This window comes from Lontra canadensis, unplaced genomic scaffold, assembly GCF_010015895.1.
Source record: "Lontra canadensis isolate GAN:19392208 unplaced genomic scaffold, GSC_riverotter_1.0 scaffold51, whole genome shotgun sequence".
In the NCBI taxonomy this organism is placed as follows: Eukaryota; Metazoa; Chordata; class Mammalia; order Carnivora; family Mustelidae; genus Lontra; species Lontra canadensis.
Window position 1 is genome coordinate 5941906 of NW_022631045.1, and position 18509 is coordinate 5960414.

General features: G+C 39.6%; 1 protein-coding gene across 3 annotated transcripts; it reads left to right on the forward strand.

Annotated features, from left to right (window-relative positions):
- Window positions 1-1827: 1827 nt before the first annotated feature.
- Window positions 1828-8086, forward strand: FAM216B (family with sequence similarity 216 member B). Of its 3 annotated transcripts, none has more exons than XM_032873895.1 (4): window positions 1828-1951; window positions 3574-3692; window positions 6113-6233; window positions 7887-8086. In XM_032873895.1, exons 2-4 carry the CDS (start codon window positions 3588-3590, stop codon window positions 8084-8086), a joined length of 426 nt encoding a protein of 141 aa, XP_032729786.1. In that variant the 5' UTR covers window positions 1828-1951; window positions 3574-3587. The 3 variants fall into 3 exon arrangements, with proteins under 3 accessions (XP_032729786.1, XP_032729787.1, XP_032729785.1); XM_032873896.1 differs by having other exon boundaries at window positions 3580-3692; XM_032873894.1 differs by having other exon boundaries at window positions 1829-1951; window positions 3511-3692.
- Window positions 8087-18509: the final 10423 nt, after the last annotated feature.

Here is an 18509-nt window from a genome sequence, read left to right on the forward strand (position 1 = left end):
CTTTACCAAAGTAGTGGAAAGACTACAAAATACATTTTGCAGAATCCCTCACCAACCAGCATCCAATGGGAGACAGAAGATGGAGAGTTGGGGGGGCGGGGAGAAGTCACTTTTACAGTTTCTGCTTGCATCTGTGGTAGTGGTAGCATCAGCAATGACATCAAGGACAGCAGCAGTGGGGACAGTGATGGTGGTGACAGCAACTGTAAATTGGCATTTGGGACAGAACCTAGAAGCTGGGGCACTGGATGTGTGTCAGGTCCAGAAGGTGCTACTCAGGCTGTGTTCTAACAGAAGTAGCCGCAACGACAGTAGTCCAATTATGGACTCTGGGTAAAATTGTTTTTTGTTTGTTTGTTTTGTTTTGTTTGTTTTTTTGAAGATTATATTTATTTATTTGACAGAGAAAGAGAGATCACAAGTAGTCAGAGAAGCAGGCAGAGAGAGAGAGGGGGAAGCAGGCTCCCCACTGAGCAGAGAGCTCGATGCAGAGCTCGATTCCAGGACCCTGAGATCATGACCTGAACTGAAGGCAGAGGCTTAACCCACTGAGCCACCCAGGTGCCCCTCTGGGTAAAATTGTTTTCCCTGTCTCCTCCAGCTCCAGGTCTGACAGTGGTTGAGGGTAATTGCCAATCTTTGCGCAAGTTGACCTTTCTTGTTTTGCTCTTCTGGCTCACTCCAATACTTTCATTACAGATTTCTTCCATTAAATTCCCTCTTCGTCAAACACTAGAATCTGGGTCTATTTTCCTGGATATGCAGGGACTGATGCCCGCTGCTATGAATCAGCCCGTGTGTGTAACAGTCAGCAGATGTGGTGTGCCCTGGAAGCCATTTCATCATATGCTGGGAAAACATTCAAGGAAGACTCAATTGATGACGTCAGCCCTGCTGCAACTGTTCTTTATCTCTCAGTAGAGACTCGCCAAACTCTCAGATCCAGTGAGAGATTTGTGGTATTCACAGGCTTTTATAGACTCTTGTTTCTGCCATGTTTATTCCCCAGAAGGTCTGTATTTAAATTATTGAATAAAAGAAAAGCAAACTTCCTGTGTCTGGTAAGTCCCTTCTTCCTTCCCTAAGCTACACAATTCATCACTCTCATCGCCCTGGTTTTTTCTTCCCTTTAAAGGCCTAAGAATTTTGAATTTGTGGTTTTCTTTTGGTATTTCGTCCTCCATTTTCCCTAAGAAGTCTTCATTTTTACAGATAATCTGGCATTCAGAAGGAGGATTTTCATGGAAAAAAGGAAGTCTGTGGTAATAAAGCTAGCCCAGAGGAAGGGGTAACATTGCTTTCATGAGTCAGCTTAAAATGTGAGGTTTATGCTGATTACATCAGTGTGGGCAAGATCCCTGTGCCACAGGTTCATTAACATCAGATAGAGCTTCAATCCAAAGTAAAAAATGGGAATATCTTACTCCTCCAAAACTTAAGAAAGGACTATTATCTTGAGCAATGGGACAATTCCATAGGTTACTACAGTAAAATTCACACCCATACCTCTACATTTAGAAACTGTTCCTTCACCTTTCTGAGCAATGCAGGTGGATGGTACTGACTTCAAATATGGGAAATACTTGCGTAATGGCCCATTGCCCTGGTGGATTTCTTGACCTTTAATATTCAGACTCTCTGCCTCCAAGCACTTTCTTTTCTCATATCTGTACATAATGTCGATATGGTAGACTTAGAAGCTGGCACTTGATGAGACACAAAATTTGGAAGAAAAAAGATAAACTGTGCAGTTGCATGTTGCCCAGAAGCAGGGAAAGGCACGCAGCCAAATTCCTGCAGTGCCTTGTATCACCACATGACGTTGCTTGGATATCAGCTTATCAACAGACTGAGTTCCTACTGCCACCTTCACATGAAGAAAGAGACCTTGCAAGGAAACAACACTGACCACCAATACCAGCTTTTAAAAAGAGGAAGATCACAATACAGGGTAAGTCCTTTAAGCAGATTTCTCCTTTTTGTTTCAGACAAAAGATATTTGGTTGATTTGTCCTCCTTGAATTCTCCTTGCACTTTAATCAAACTTTACCAGGTATAGTCCACTCAAGCAGGTTAAGATGGACTGCCTGAGCAATAGCCCAAGAAAAGCACCCATGAGTTGTTGCCACAAGAAAGATCGTCAGTCACTTCCTTGTGCTATTTGAGGAAAGAAGAAATCCTTCTAGCTTTGAAGTATATTTATGCTCTGCTCTATAGATCTGGAAAATGGGAGGAGGGATACTGAGATGATCTGAGTACAGGATAGAGTGCTGGCTTCTATCACAGAGAATATTAAAAGAGTATATCTTCGTTGCTATAGCTTCTGAAGTGCACATTGAGGGAAAGCTGTGGTAAATAAAATATTTATAGTTTAATTTATAAGTTTTATCACGGAAACAGGACACAAAGAGATGTTGACTGATGTTTTCCTAATAAATTTCTCTTCTGGAAGATCTGAGCCTTTGCTTTGTGATCTCAGAAGCAGAGATTCCTCCCATGTTAAAATATGTCTACAGTGTGTGCATGTGGGTGCTCTTGCGTGTGCACGTGTGTGAGCATATAAGTGGAGAGGAGAGGGAGAGAAGGAGCTCACACATAAAGTGAGAGCTTTCTAGAGCCATGATCTCAGTTAATCAAACAACCCAATGGGGTAGGTTTGGCAAGGACGAAGGTGTGAGCAGAGGGGAAAACGTTTGGAATTCTCACTTTATTCCTTGGCAACCCTAGTCTAATACATCCACTATCATTTGACTATGTTTTATATTATTATAAACATCTCAGATTCCAAACCCTACACTATATAGTAAGGAAAAAAGACTTACTCATAGCAGCTGTGACTCCTTCATTTTCTCAGGCAAGTGGCAAGAAATACAGCTAAATTTAACAGCTTCTTTTATAGTACACTGCTGCTAAATTACAAATTGAAATGTGCAAGACATGGAGAATAATGTAAAGGAATACTAGACTGTCACTAAAAATCATATTTTTTAAGGGATATTCCATGAGTTGGGAAAGGGCACAACATATAGAGTATGGTCTCTCTTTTTGAAAATCACACAAAATGTACACAGAAAAAATAAAGAGTAAAAGGAAATCAATCAAATGTCACCAATAGTTATGGACAGTTAGATTATGGATAATCATATTTTCTTCTCCAATTTTTAGATTTTTTCCAAATTTTCAAAAATGACATATATTACTTTTATAATCAGATAATGTAATAACTATTATTTAAAATGATCAAGAAATAACTTGTGACCTGATGTGGTTCTATAGTCCACCTGTTGCAAAACCCAAGATAAAGCAGAAAGACAAAGAACTCTCAATTATTTTTTCCATCAACAGGAGGTGAGAATAGGGCAAACTGCAGAACCAAGCAGTCTGCTGAGATCCAATTACTTAGAAACATGTGAGAAAACTTTTTATCCCTTGACATAAATAACATTTATTTATGTATTTATTTATTTACTTGCTTACTTACTTTACTTGCTTGCTTACTTATTTACTTAGGTCCATTCCCAAAACAGGATGAACAACATGAAATTTCATGCTATGCTTTATTGTTCCTTGGAGGTATAGGATAAAGAATGGGAGAAAAACAGAAAAGACAACAAAAACTTTGGAATGTTCCACGGATTCCTTGCATTCGGGTCCCTTCCACTGCGTACACCCACAATGCTTCCTTAATGAAGGTATAGTGGGTCATTGGCTAATGGAGGGAACTTGTGTGTCTCTCCCTCAAAAAGACCTCAAGGCTTGAGGTCTTTTTCTCCTGTCTCTGTTTATCCAGCTTTAGGTAACATCGGGCCCAACACAGGGCATGTTGATGGCAGGCATGGTGAATGAATGAGCAATTGGATGGTCCGGTCCTATACCCATCCCATTTCAGGAGCTCTGTAGATGGTCTCATCTTCATTGCTGAAGCTCAGTATTGACCACAGTGTGGTTCCCTGCTAGAGAGCTATGGTAGCTCCTTTCAGTCATAGTTATTTAAAGTCATTCTCATTAATACTTTTTGCAAAAATTTCAGTTCTCTTCTATCCCCTCAAGGAAGGATAAACAACGGGGTAAGAATATTAGGACTATGATTTAAGAAGTTTAGATCTCTGCTAAGGAAAAGCCATAGACTGCTTTTTTTCTCTGTAAAATAAAACCATAACTTTTAAGATTTTATCTTATATAATGGAAACTCTCATTGCCCTTTGGAGCTTTGCTTTTGAAACTGACTTGCTATTTTCATATTATATTGTTCTCCATCATTTGAAAAGGCTTAATTAAGAATCAATTATCTTCTTCAAAGATTTTCTTTTGAAACTTCTAATTCAGAAACTGTAAAGTTCAAATGATGCCTCAAATCGTGAAGTATTTGGCTTTCCTACTTTCACTCTGGATATATTTTTGATACCAAGCTTAAGGTCTCTAGACATCAAAAAAAAGAAAAAAATCTGACTCACAGGTTTCAACTCCACCCAAAATTTCTAACAGATAAAAGCCACTTTACTGTTATATATAATTAACTTAAATTTAGTTTCCATTACAATGGTTATCAACTACTTTTGAAACTTCTATCACTGTTTTGAATTTTTTGGCCTAGGGTGAACTTATTTCACCTTGGTTTTTCTAGATACTGAGGCCAGTATCATTATAAGCACTGATAACAGATTAGGTAGGTAACAGTAATTGTGGTCCAAGTCCTTCTTGTTCCTCCTTTGCACTGCATGGCAGCCTTCTAAATGCTCTCCCTACCAATGGCCTGTCTTCCCATAAGCTCATTCACCATGGTGGGCCAGAGTGATCTTTCTAAAACTCAGATCTTCTCACCTTCAAGTATGGCATTTCAGGCTGGATAATTCTTTGTTGTGAGGGACTGGGAGGTTGTCAAGCGCACTGTGGGATGTTCAGCTGAGCTCCTGGTCTCTGTCGACTGCCAGTAGCATCCATCTTCCATTTCAGCATTTATGACAACTGAAAATGTCTTCCCACATTGCCAAATGTTCTTAGTGGTCAAAATCACTCCAGTTGAGAACCACTGACTTAAATAAAGACCTTCAGTGGTTCCTCACATTAAAGGTAATCTTTTAACTCTTTTTTAATTATAATTTTTAAAATTTGCATCTAAACATTGCCTGTAAGGCTTCCATGATCTTCCCCTGCCTGCCTCTACAGCCTTCCCCAACTCAGACCCTATATTCTGCTTGAAGTAGGAAAAAAAAAAAAAAAAAAAAAGTCTAGTTCCTAATATATCCAGACATTTTGTGCCCCATGTGAAAATCATACTATGTTCTCCCTTCTCCCATTAATTAGCCTTTCTTTTTCTTCTATCACAGTGGTTTTCAAATTTTGTTGTCTTTGTATCAGAATCACCTAGAGAGTTTGTTAAAACCCAGAGCGCTGGGCCCCACTCCCCAGAGTTTAGGATTCTATAGATCTAGGATGGGGCCTAAGAATTTGCATTTGTAACATGTTTCCAGGTGAGGCCGATGCCCTTCGAGAACCAGTATTCTAGTTCCTTGTCACTCTTAAGACTCAGATGTTTTGGTCACCTCATTGACAAAGTCTTCCTTGACTGCTGCAGGAGACTTTGTTTTCCTTTTCTGTTTTTGTAGCACTTTTAAAATAACAATGTTGAACCTTTATCACGTTACCCAACTGCTCATCCAGCCATCTCCCCTGCCTACTGACAACTCTTGATAGAAAGTTCTCTTGTCCCCATTCACTGGCCTGGCCTATGTCAGGCCAATGTGCAGATTCTCACAGCCTACCTTCCTCAACAAGGATCATTATAGAGGAATAAAAGTATAAAATGTTGGAAATTCTTTGATCCCTTTTAGCCCAAATCTTTGACCTACTTGCCTAGAATCTTTATTTACCCAGTTTCACTAACACACAGACCAACGGAAGTTGTTAAGTAAATTAGGGTGAGACATGACCCAATTGTTGTTTTCCGGTTGTTAAATGTATATATATATAAAATTGTTAAACATATATGTGTGTGTGTGTGTATATATATATATATATATATATATATCTTACTTTCAGCTTTGAATCCATCACACTCTTCACCCTATAGACCTCCACTAACTCATCAAAATCACCTGTTCTGCTTTGATAGGACCTGACCCAAGGGCAGCAACGCTACCTTCACAGCATCATGAGGATTTACAATTCCAGGCCCCAGTGGGAGGCCCTGCGGAACCGTTATATTCACAGCCTTCAGCACCAGCAGCTGCTTGGTGAGTTTTAACTACCCGACCTAAACCAGACACCCTTGGGAGGGCCTCGTGTGCTACAGCCGGAAGTCACGTTTCCCAATAAATAATTCAAGTAGGATGGCCTCTGCCAGCGCGCTATTTTATAACATGGTTGGCAGGCCATGTTTAAAAATGATTATCCCTGACAATAGAAAACAAGGTTTTATGGGTAAATTAAGAGGGTTTCACGAAATCAGAGTACAGATTGCCGTAAAATGTCAACAACTGTCTGAGATTTACAGGAACTCGATCTAGTAGAAATGGCAATGGGCTTAGGCAGATGGTCTAGGCTCAAACCACAGCTCAGCCCCTTGCTGGATATGCAAATTCAGAGGCTTGCTTTACTCATGACAATAACAGTTACACTTATTAAGCATTTACCACATTCCAGATATTGTGCCGGGAGCTCTACACTCAACATCTCATTTTCCCAGACCCAATGTCAGGGCCACTGCCAGCAAAGAGCATACGTTTTCACCCCCATGCTCTGACATCTCTCTTCTAGTAACCTCGTGGGATTTTACAAAGTACAAATGAAATAATGGTTGCAAAAGACCGTTACAGACTTTAAGAGACAACCTTCAGAGGTGTGATTTTTGTTAAGTCCCTTTTCTTCCAGGAAATGTTTTCAGTCTCCAGCTGGCCTCTATTACACTCTTCTGACCCCGGCAGAGCTTTCTTTTTATAAGCAGCTCACTTCACATTAACACATCTACCTTACATTGCTGTTCCTGCCTTCGCACCAAAGGAAGACATGGTTTTTGCCAATGACTGAGGAACATGAGCAGTAACGACAGATTCCTGTTATTAGGCCTCCCTTTGTGCTTAGCACAGTTCTAAGCACTTTGCATATATTGCCTTACCTCAAACTCAAGACACCTCTATATGGTAGGTGCCTTTATAATGAACATTTTACAGAAGAGAAAATTGAGGCATGGATAAGAAATCGTTTGACCAGGATCATGCGACTAGTAAAGGGCAGAGCCAGGATGCAGCCTGCTCCCCAGGATGGCCTGAATTCCTGCAGAAGCATCACCTACTAGCTTTGTTGGTAGAGTAAAACTGCATAGAGGCCAGTGAAACCACAGCCAGGATCGTCAGTATTTAGTGCACATAAAATCTACCTGCCTACGTTATCAACATGCAGATTACAGGCCAAACTCTGAGTGTCTGATTAGGAAAGTCTTTGGAGTAGAGCCAGAAATCTGAAATTTTAAAAAGCACTATTAAATGTGGTCTCAGCCTGATCAATCTGTAGTGGGTGGTCTGCAGGCTACACTTTAAAAACCCTGACGGAGATTGAATACCTCTGTTTCCGGTTTGAAGAAAGTTTTCAAAACAAAGATACACATGCAATGCAGGCTCAGATTACTCAAGGCCTAACTACCTCCCCGAGTGATTTGTCATGTTAATCAATGACTAGGTATTTATTAACTTACTGAATGAAAAATGCAAAAAAAGAAAAGTCTACTGCCCATCCTCAAAGATCATACAATCTGGGTGTGCTAAACATAACTGTCACTACCCTGCAAAGTAGAAAAAATTTTATGAATCCATAAATATTTGCAGGGTTGTTTGCTTATTTGTTTTGTAAGCCTGTTGACTTGGAACTTCTTCTCATTTCTCTCCCCTTAGGCTATATTACTCAACAGGAAGCCTTGGCTTGTGCCGCTGTACTTAGAGATTCAACCAAGAGAGCCTCAGCTAAGGTGGCTCCTCAAAGATCCATCCCCCAGAAGCCTTCAACCATGACAAGAACGTGGCTGCCAGCCCTACCTGGGTCTGTGGTTCGACCCAGGGCTCAAAGGGCAGGGCCTGCATCCATCAGGAATTGAGACTTCACTGAACAAGCTCTGAAACAGGTAATTTGCCCATGTACCCCCAAATCTAGTGGGTGCTAAGTGCATATTCCTTGTATGAGAATGAAAAAAAATAACTTCTAACACACACCCTATACCTAGAAATAATCTCTTTCCCACTCCCATAAATTCTACCAGCAAGAATATGTTGGGGGGTTTAAGAGCAATGGAACTAAGTGTAAACACGCCTTCCACTCCACACATAATCCGTGGAGTGAAATGACTTTTGAAGCTTTCAAAGTAAATTTGAAATAATTCCTTTGAATTATTTGAATTATAAATTCTATTACAAATTCTATATTTAAATTATATTTAAATATATTTAAAATCTATTCATATTTTTATTTATTTATATTTTATTTATCATATAAATTATATAATTTATGACATATATAAGTTATACAATTTACTTTATATTATAATAAATTTTATCACTTATTTATATTTATTTATTCTGGATTATATTATTTATTTATATTATATATTCATATAATTTTATATAAATTTATATATAAGATATATACATATATTTAAATTATATATAAATACTATATTTATATAGAAATATATTTAGATTATATATAAATACTATATTTATATATAAATTATATATATATGTAATATATATATAGTTATAAATTATAAAATTCAAATAATTCCTTTGAATTAGAACCTCTCAGACAAATCTCAAGAACAGTGAAAATGCAAAAGTCATCAGAGGCGGCCAGGTCCCCAGACACTGGGTAACTATGGAAGCCACCCACTGCAGATTTTGAAAATACACAAACCAACACCAAGTTAATACTAAGTAGGCAGGGTTTCCAGAGTCCTGTCATCGCAGCAGCAACTGGCCTGTGCATTTCCATGTACTCCTTCCTCTCTTCTTTCCCATCAAGCAATAGCATTTAACTTGGCCCCAAATCTTCTGGTTCTTGCCTGACTCCATCCCTTTGTGTCTTCTTAAAACTTGGACTTCATCAACTTGCCACAGCTGGGTTCATTCTACAGGGCTATAGTTGACCTTAACCCAGGTGAGAGAATTCAGGCACACATCTTCCCCTGGTAACTAAAGATATACTCTGAGCAGAACAAGAAATAGCCCTTAATGAATGGGTCTCAACTCTACCCTTGCCATGGCCTCCTTGGTTTTAAGCAAGCACAGAAGACGAGACATATAAGTAAAAAAAAAAAAAAAATGAGATAATGATTCAAAACAACATATAATGGTATAGTGTGGTATTAGTTATATTTAATAGTTATTTTCATCACTAGTGATTTTGTGTGTGTGGAATGTCAGTCACTGCTACCAGTGTTCACAAAAAGTCAAAATTTTTAAAATGCCTTTTCTTTATCTTTAGTCTAAATGTTCAGCCTCCTTCCTTCATTTAAATCAGCCAATGACTCTTTCATGCCCCTAAAAGGAGTTGCCTGAGATGGAATTACAGACTTGCTTGACAAGGGATGTGCGGACATTGATCTGGAAGGAAGATGCTATACCATTACAAGATAAAGAAAAAAAAAAAACAAACCTCATTAATGATGATGTTTATCTTTTCTCTGTAATCATTCATAAAGAATAAAGTTTCTTGACCTCTGTATGTCCTGGTCCTGATTCATATACTCTATGGAGCTTTTCAGTTCTAAGTTAAGAATCATTAGGTAGGCTTAAAAGAAGAAAAACAATAATGGAACTACAGGGAGCTATAGGGTAGCCTTCCTGAGGGACTGAAGTTCGTGGCAGATTTCACCTGGCCTGTACTGGTTCTTCCATTGCTTCCATAATGGCCCTTTTATTCCCATGAACTTCTTACATGCACTTTTTAAAATTGAGGTTTAGTTGACACACAACATTACACTAGTTTCAAGTGTACAACACAGTGATTCAACAACTCTAAACATTATGCCAGGCATGCACTTTTACCTTAGATTTTTTTTTTTTTTTGATGGGCATGGATATTTGCTGTGTAAGCCTTAACTAGTGATGCAGAATATTAAGGAGGGCACTTAAAATTCTGAGCTGCATTCCTGCATCAAAAATCTCAGAAGCACCTTATTTCCAATAGAGGCTTCTAAGAGCTAATTGGCAAGTGAATGTCAGAGGCCCATGAAAAGGACAAATCTAAGTTAGTGTAGAAGGTCCCACTTGTTGGTTCTCCCAACAGAAAGATAATGCCCTCCCTCTTGAGCCCTACACCCAAAGCCTATGAGGAATATGGCTATTTATGGTTCTAGAAGAAAGGCATTCACCTGAGATGACCTGAGAAAAACAAAGGCGAATAGAGGACAATCTGTAATACCAGCTTTGCTTATCCATTCCCTAGTTGATGAACAATTGAATTATTTCTAGTTTTGGACTATTACAAGTAAAATGCTGTAAATATTTTCATGTAAGCCTCTGTGCGCACAGAAGTTTTTGTTTCTCTTGAATAGCTATCTAGGAGTATAATTACTAGGTCACATGACAGACTAAGGTTTAACTTTATAGGATAGTGTCAGGGTGTTTTCCTAAGTAAACACCCCACTTTGCATTCCCACTAGCAATGTATACAAAGTTCAAGTTGTTCCACATCCTTGCAATGTCAGACATTTTAATTTTCATATTCTAGTGGCTATGGCTGCTGGCTGAAGATATTATCACTATTAAATACAGTCACCTTCTTACTTGGAACCATGGCAAATTTCAGGGAAGGAGTTTATCGTAGGCAAGAAGGTGGTGATGGCAATAATCTTGGGCATTTAATAGAAGAAATTTCAAAGTTTAACAGTTAATACAGATAAAGCAACTCCTCAGCGTTTCCCCCCCTCCTTGGGGAAGCAAAGGGTTGGAGGAGGTAAGGAAGAAGAAAAAGAAGCAACTCCTTCGGAAGCACCATCCCTGGCCCAAACTGTCTAAAACACACAGAACTGGGCTCAGTGTGTCCTCAGCACCTTCTCACTTTTCCTTGTTCACGTTGTTCTTCAGGTTCAGCAACCAATACTCCACCACCACCACGATCTTTCCACACTATGTTACTTATTTATTGCTGCATAAAACATTACGCTAAAACAGTGACTTAAGACAACCATACTGATGATCTCACAGTTTCCGTGGTCAGGAATCTAGGCAAGGCTTACCTGGAGCTTCGGGTTCAGGGTCTCCCGCAGACTGCAATCAAGGTGTTGGCTGAGGCTGTGGTCGTATGTGAGGTCGTATCCTCAACCGGGGACGGATCTGCCAGCTGATGTCTGGAGTCATCCTCTGTCCCTGCCACATAGGTCTCACTGTAAGGCAGAAATGTCAATAAGCCTCAGTAAGTCACAAATGGCAACTTGTTTCATCAGAGTTAAAAAAAAAAAAAAAGTGAGAGAGACGGGATGGGGAGAGGTATAAGTTAGAAGTCACAGTCTCTTATAACCTAGTCTTGGAAGTGGCATCCCATCACCTTTGCTCTAGTCTACTCATTAGACCCAAGTTACTAGGTTCAGTCCACACACAAGAGTCAATGATTACACAAGGGCATGAACCCCAAAGGTGGGATCATCGGCAGCCGTTTCTGAAGCTATCTGCCAAAGCCAGGACTAGGGTGAGGTGAGTAAGGTGCCTAGGATGCAAAATGGAAGGATAACACTTATTCTTAGATGAGCCCCCATACACACCAATCCAACTTCAATCTTCGCCCTGCTGCCTGCCACATGCACTGAGCACACCTATGCTGGCTTCTGATCACCCACTCAGGGCTCCCTGCCCAGACTCCTAGCCTGAGCCTGTTTTCTCAGACAACCAACCCATGCTTCATACTTTCTTCTTGCCATGACCCTCTCTTGAGACTGAGCTGATTTGTGTTCCAATATTCCAACATGCTGTTGAAGAAAAAATGATTTCAGATAAGCCTAAGACATATAATAATTGATACCTTGTTCACAGGTAATCTCTAGATGTAGAGCACTATTTATCAAAAATGCAATTCATATACCCCATTCACTGAAAATGCTTAAGGAAATGTAAGTTCTTGCGTCCTATCCTAGACCCAGTGAATCAGAATCAGAAGAATGGCATCCCAGGTGTTTCTTACGTTTACTAAAGTATGATAACATGTAAGAAGGGACTTCAGTAGCCAGAATGCTTTAGGCCTAATATAACAAAATGAATTTCTGTTTGGCCAACTTGCTGAAAATTAGGGACACAGACTGCATGATAAGAGTGGCTTTGGGACACACCTATACCCCTGAAACAAATAATACATTATATGTTAATTAACTGAATTTACATTTTAAAAAAGAGTGGCTTTGAGGATAGAGAAAGTATCTCCTTAATAACCTTCAATAACTAGTATAAATGAAATGTCAATTATTCTTATTCAAAGCCAGGTCAAACCAATGGCATACTATAACAGAATTTGAATCTACTAAAGTGGTTTATGTTTCCTAGATTTGGTATTACTAAATATGCATTACCCTTCCACCAAGATGACTACTGACTTGGTTTTCCCTCCCATCTCCTATTTTCTGATGGCCATAGAATAGGGCCAAGAGTTCCTGCACCTTTTCAATTAAAATGAGTTGCTAATTGCATCAGTGCTTATAGAGGAAACTAGTATATTGGCCTCATTGACTCTGCTTTACCCCTTAAATTACAGTCCTGTTGCCTGAAATGTAATCAATCCCTCTGTCCAAAATCAATCCCTTGTCTGCCTCCAAAGAATTGTCGCTCATTTTTCTCCACATTAGGGCTATCATCCTGTGCCAGTTACACAATGGGTTCCGTCAGGTCAGAAGGAGAGGAAATTCCAGTAGCTATTGGAAATCACAGCTTAGGAACAGGGTCAGAGGCAATTACCCAACTGTAAGTAAGCCAAACACTCAGTTTCATGGTGGGAGCTCCCAGCATCCTCCTGGCTCATGGGGTGTGGTTCCCTGAGGGGAAATGAGTAGCTGTTTATAAACTGAGGGTTCCATGAAAGACACCTTCTTTAATATAATGAGCCCAGAAGGATGATCAAGCTGGACTGACAGAAGAAAGTCAATGACATTTCAGAAGCCCAGTCTTGCAGAAGGGAAAAATAAATAAATAAATAAAAATCACACCACTGTAAATACATTACCTATTTAAATTCAATAAACTATTCTAGCATGTGTTGCATTGTGTATTTATGTAAATAAGGCAAGATCAGAAGGCAAAATCCCATGAGTCCAGGCGTCTGTTTTAAGCACAAGACTGGAAAGGAAGGGGTTGTGGATAGAGAGTGGGGCAGCTGGGCAGGGGTTAGATGGTTGTTCATGGCTGGGAATATGTGTGAAGTGTGGCTCCATTTCCTAACTGAAGGGCCAGATTTTTGCTGAGAGGTATGTCAAATGAATTGTGACCGGGATGATCGAAATGTTAGTCAAGAAATACATGAAATCAGACAAAGAGTTAATTAAGATTGAGAAAGTTTACATATAATCTATGTGAGTTAAACGACCTTTCAATTGGGAAGAGAAAAGTCAGGTGTTAAGATTCAAGCTATCAAGTAGTTTCCTACAAAAGAGGAGAAGGGTATACACACACATAAAAAGAATGTTATTTCAGATTTTAGCATAATTCTTAAGATAATCGACATAACTGAAACAAGTAAAGACTTTTTTTGAATTTCACATATTATTTCAAAATTATAATTTTATGATTAAGTATCTCATGGTGAGAGGGCTATATTAAGGCATCCTTCTTATGCTGTTCAATCATTTATATGTTCACATATTTACAGTACCTGAAAGCGAGTGGAAATAATATTTATTAACGATAATGTTTACAAGCAATTAAGTCTGGCAGCAGTGCAGAGAGCATATATCCATTATAGTGAGAAATAACTCTAGGAAGAAATTACAGCTTGGTCATGGAGAAATTTTAATAAACTTTAATTGGCAAATAGTAAGGAATCACTGGAGTTGATTTTAGTAGGAGCTTGGCCTGAGAACTGATTTCCAATACTGTGCAGGAAGAATCAGAGAAGACAAGGAAAGAATCAGGGAAACAACTCAGGATCACAAGGAGCCCCAAGGAAGCAGCACAGGGCAATGGTCCCTGGAAGGCCTGATTTGAGGGACAGTCTGGTTTGGGACAAGTTGACTTGGATTCAATGCATTTTGCAGGCATTGCATGGGGTGAAAAGTCAGCTCTGGGAGTGGTAAGAGGCAAGAGGAGGGGAGATCCCCAGGGAAGGAGACCAGGGGGACCCCAGGAAACAGGCAGGGTGCATGGAGCCCTAGGAACCAGTGTGATTGAAGGAGATCGTTCAGGGAGGTTAGCAGAGCCAGCCCTGCACCAAGTCTGGGGAAGAAGGAAATCAGAAAAAGGAAGGGCTAATGCCTGCCTGAGGAAGATGAAGACTAAGATCTGGTCATTGGGGTTGCCAGTTAGGAACCCCCTGGTGACCTTGGCAAAGCAGTGTCATTCAGGCATGTTGGCAGAGCCTGGCCTGGAAGTGGTGTAAGGCTGGGGTGTCACAAGAGTTCAGGGAGCCGCAGGATCAATCCAGTTTCAAACAATGTCAAAACTGCTGGGTCAGCATCCATTCATGTTTCTGTATTTTTTTCACCCCACTCAGCCTTCCTAGAAATTCCTATTTGAATCCCATTTTCTCTGTTCACTTATATGAAGTAGTTCCCTTCCACCACAATGGAAGGCGTTTTCAAAAGCTGATAACCAGCTGAATGTGTTAATGTAGTCTCATGATGAAATTCTATCAGGCAGAGCATATTGTTATTGCAATATATTTTATTACTCCATTAGTACATGTTATAAAATATGTACTTATGAACAATTACTACCACAATTTGATATATCCAACCCATTGATATAGGAATTTGGAGCAAGAGTCGTTTTTAGTAAAGAAATTGAGATGAGTAAAGGTGAAATTCAAGATTCTATAGCATGTGTGAAATGAAATGATCCATTTTAAAGACTGGATATAACTATGCTTATATAGATACACTTCCATTTAGGACAAACCATCCCATTTATAACTGAAGAATACATTAAAGCTAGAGAATTAAAGTCAGATAAAAATCTCTTAACAAAATGTCAACTGTTTCATCCACAAAGAACAGCAGGGAGCTTTCTTTTAAAAAGCCTCTTCTTTTTTGACTAATGGTTTAAAACTCATGCTAATTTCAGTAAATTTAAGGGATGATTATAATCAGCACTTTAAAAATGAGAAAATGAATGATTTAAGATGCAGACTGTATAAAAAATCTAGTCTCTGTCAAAGTCAGCAAAGATATGGGGGAGGAGTAAAAAAAGACAATAGAAGTTGATGCAGAATAGAGTTACAGGAAAAATTTTATGTGGAGAAAAAGATGAATCAATTAAAGCAGGAACCATGCTGTTTATTGTGATAAATCATATTAATAGAATTCTTCTGAAGAAGATATTCAATTGAAGGAAAGAGAGGAGATGTATAAATAAATCAGGGTTTTAATTGTCTGCCCTTGCTTTCGGTTGCAGGAAGACAATGTCACATGCTCCCAACAGTATCTGGGCCACCACAAACAGATGCTTTGGCAGGGAAGGCCATACACAGCTCTGTTTATGAGCGTGCCCACAGCAGGTTCTGAAGAATAAAATATTTCCAGAGAGGAGGAAAGCATGGGAATCAGAGCTTTGTTCAGAATGACATCCTAATTATTCTCACTAACAACAGAAGGATGCAGTTTCATAAAGCCAGTCAGACTAGGTTAGTTTTTTTGGGGGGGTGGGGCGGTTGTTGTTGTTGTTCTAGATCATTCACCAGACATTTCCTGATGGCTGGGGAGGAGGCAGTCCTGGAAAAGACACTGAAGATTTTGTATGAATGAAATGCCCCAGTTTAGGTTGTCTTTGCTGTTTACCTTACACAGCCTTGTGACCCTGATTATCTAACCTCGGGCTGTGACCCAGCCCCAGGGGACCTTCTTCTGCACAGGTGCTGGGGAATTGTGACTGTAGACTTTGAGGTCAGCTCCTGTGTGAGAGCTCCGTGGGGTCATTGCCAGAGCCTCTCTGCCCCTGCAGGACCCACTGCAAATGAAGAGCCCTAACAAGCTACAGGGGAGCCCACCTAAAAATTCTTCTTCTAACAACAGGTTATTATGGCTCCCCTGACGATGATTTCTTTTTTTTAATCAGAAATACGTATCATGTGATCTTCAAAATAGAACTTGACCTTAACTATAAGTTCTACCTTTTCTCCCCATGTTTGCCTTTAGTTAAAGTATGTAGTGCAATAGGTGAGAGCACAGTTACCGAGTTTGGTCATCTGAGTAGCCTTCCAGATCTCTCATTTAACAGCTGTGTGATGGCATGTAAGGATCTGTTCCTTTGTGCTTCAGTCTTGCCATCTGTAAAATGGTGATAATAGCTCCTACTCTGATGAGCTTGGGGAGGATCAGCACCCAGAGCCTGACATTGTGTGCATATTAATGTTAGCTAACTAATTACACTGGTTCTAGAAGTATAATAATTGTGGTAACAGAACAACTAACACTCAGTATTTTTAGCATTTTACCATGTACTTGGCACCTTTGTATGCCTCGCTTAATCCAAGGGTAAGTTCTGTCAAATGAGTTTGCTGAAGTTAATCTTATCCAGAAAAAGTTTATAATGGTGGTAGTAGGTAAGTCTCACTGTCTCCTGTGTCTACCTGTTATATTCCGGAAAATATATGACAAAAGGAGAGAAGTAAGGGTGACTGGAAAAATTGGGAGTAGGGGGGAAGCTCCAAATTGGAAACAATCCAATTCTATCGATAATGCAATAGACAAGTAACTGGGGTTTATTCAGACAGTAGAATATTATACAGCAATGAAAATGAGTGAATTATAGCACACGCCACCATGGGTGAATCATAAAAACATAACACTGAGTGAAAGAAACCAGACAACAATATATATGTGGTATGATTCCATTTACAGAATGTTTAAAAAGTTAGTATTTAGGGATGCAAGTGAATACCATCACACTGGGGGTCATGGCTATTATGGGATAGAAGACCTGGTGACAGAAAGGGACATGTGGATGTCATAGTGGACATAATGGACATAGGGACATAGTGGATGCTTCTGGAATTCTGTCAATATCTTATCATTTGGCCTGTGTTATGGTTACTTAAGTGCTCAATAACAACCTGTAATATGACATATTCATTTTTTTACTTTAATCCAAGATGTAAGTTTAGAATTTAATAAATTGAAGTAGAAGTTTTATGAGGAATGATACTAGAAAGCTAAGCTAAATGTGAGTGGAATTGTTATATTTACATGCCCAACCCTTAGCATCATTCTCTGCACATATCCTTTGAACTCCTTTGTTCCTTTTACCAACTCAATTCCCAGCATCTCCCAGTCATAAAAGTTTGAAGGATAATTATAAATAAATGCTAACTGCCACGGCACAGTAAGGATATTCTCACAGTGTACATAGGAATCTCTTTTTTTTTTTTTTTAAGATTTTGTTTATTTATTTGACAGAGAGAGATACAGCAAAAGAGGGAACAAAGGCAGGGGGAGTGGGAGAGGCAGAAGCAGGCTTCCCACTGAGCAGGGAAACCAACATGGGGCTGGATCCCAGGAACCTGGGATCATGATTTGAGCCGAAGGCAGATGCTTAATGACTAAGCCACCTAGGCGCCCCAAGGATTCTGATTCTTTTTTTTTTTTTTTTAAATTTTATTCATCCACTTGACAGAGATCACAAGCAGGCAGACAGGCAGGCAGAGAGAGAGGAGGAAGCAGGCTCCCCACTGAGCAGAGAGCCCGATGCGGGGCCGGATCCCAGGACCCTGAGATCATGACCTGAGCCGAAGGCAGAGGCTTAACCCACTAAGCCACCCAGGCGCCCCAAGGATTCTGATTCTTAAATGTAAAAAATAAAACCTGGATAGTCAAGATGAGGAAACATACTCTTGAGAGATACTCTTTTGAGAAGAAAATTGACAAACCTATGTCCTAATTTAGATAATCTTCTCCTCTTCTCTTTCAGACCCTACCTTTACTCAGCTTACTTTTTTTTAAGAGGCAGGAAACAGTCTTGGATAGTAAAGGTCCAGCACAAGTCATCCCATGTTCCAGATAATGGCTCATAGTGGCCATATTCTGTTGATCCATTTGTAACACTCTGAACAAAAAAGAAACCTAGTGACCATTTAGTGACCTTAAAAATACCTGCCCTAAAATGTTGCCCTCTTTCAGAGAAATCTCTTAAATGTATATAAAAGAAAAGTTAATAAAATTCATGAAAAAATAAGAGAAGAACTTTTTTTTTTTTTTTAAGATTTTATTTATTCATTTGACAGAGAGAGAGATCACAAGCAGGCAGGGAGGCAGGCAGAGAGAGAGGAGGAAGCAGGCCCTCCGCGGAGCAGAGAGCCCGATGCGGGGCTCGATCCCAGGACCCTGGGATCATGAC

Coding starts and splice junctions, on each gene's coding strand:
- FAM216B (XM_032873895.1), top strand. CDS start 3,588: ATGGGAGAAAAACAGAAAAGACAACAAAAACTTTGGAATGTTCCACGG. Junction 3,693..6,112: donor ACAATGCTTCCTTAATGAAG/GTATAGTGGGTC, acceptor CTGCTTTGATAG/GACCTGACCCAAGGGCAGCA. Junction 6,234..7,886: donor TCAGCACCAGCAGCTGCTTG/GTGAGTTTTAAC, acceptor CTCTCCCCTTAG/GCTATATTACTCAACAGGAA.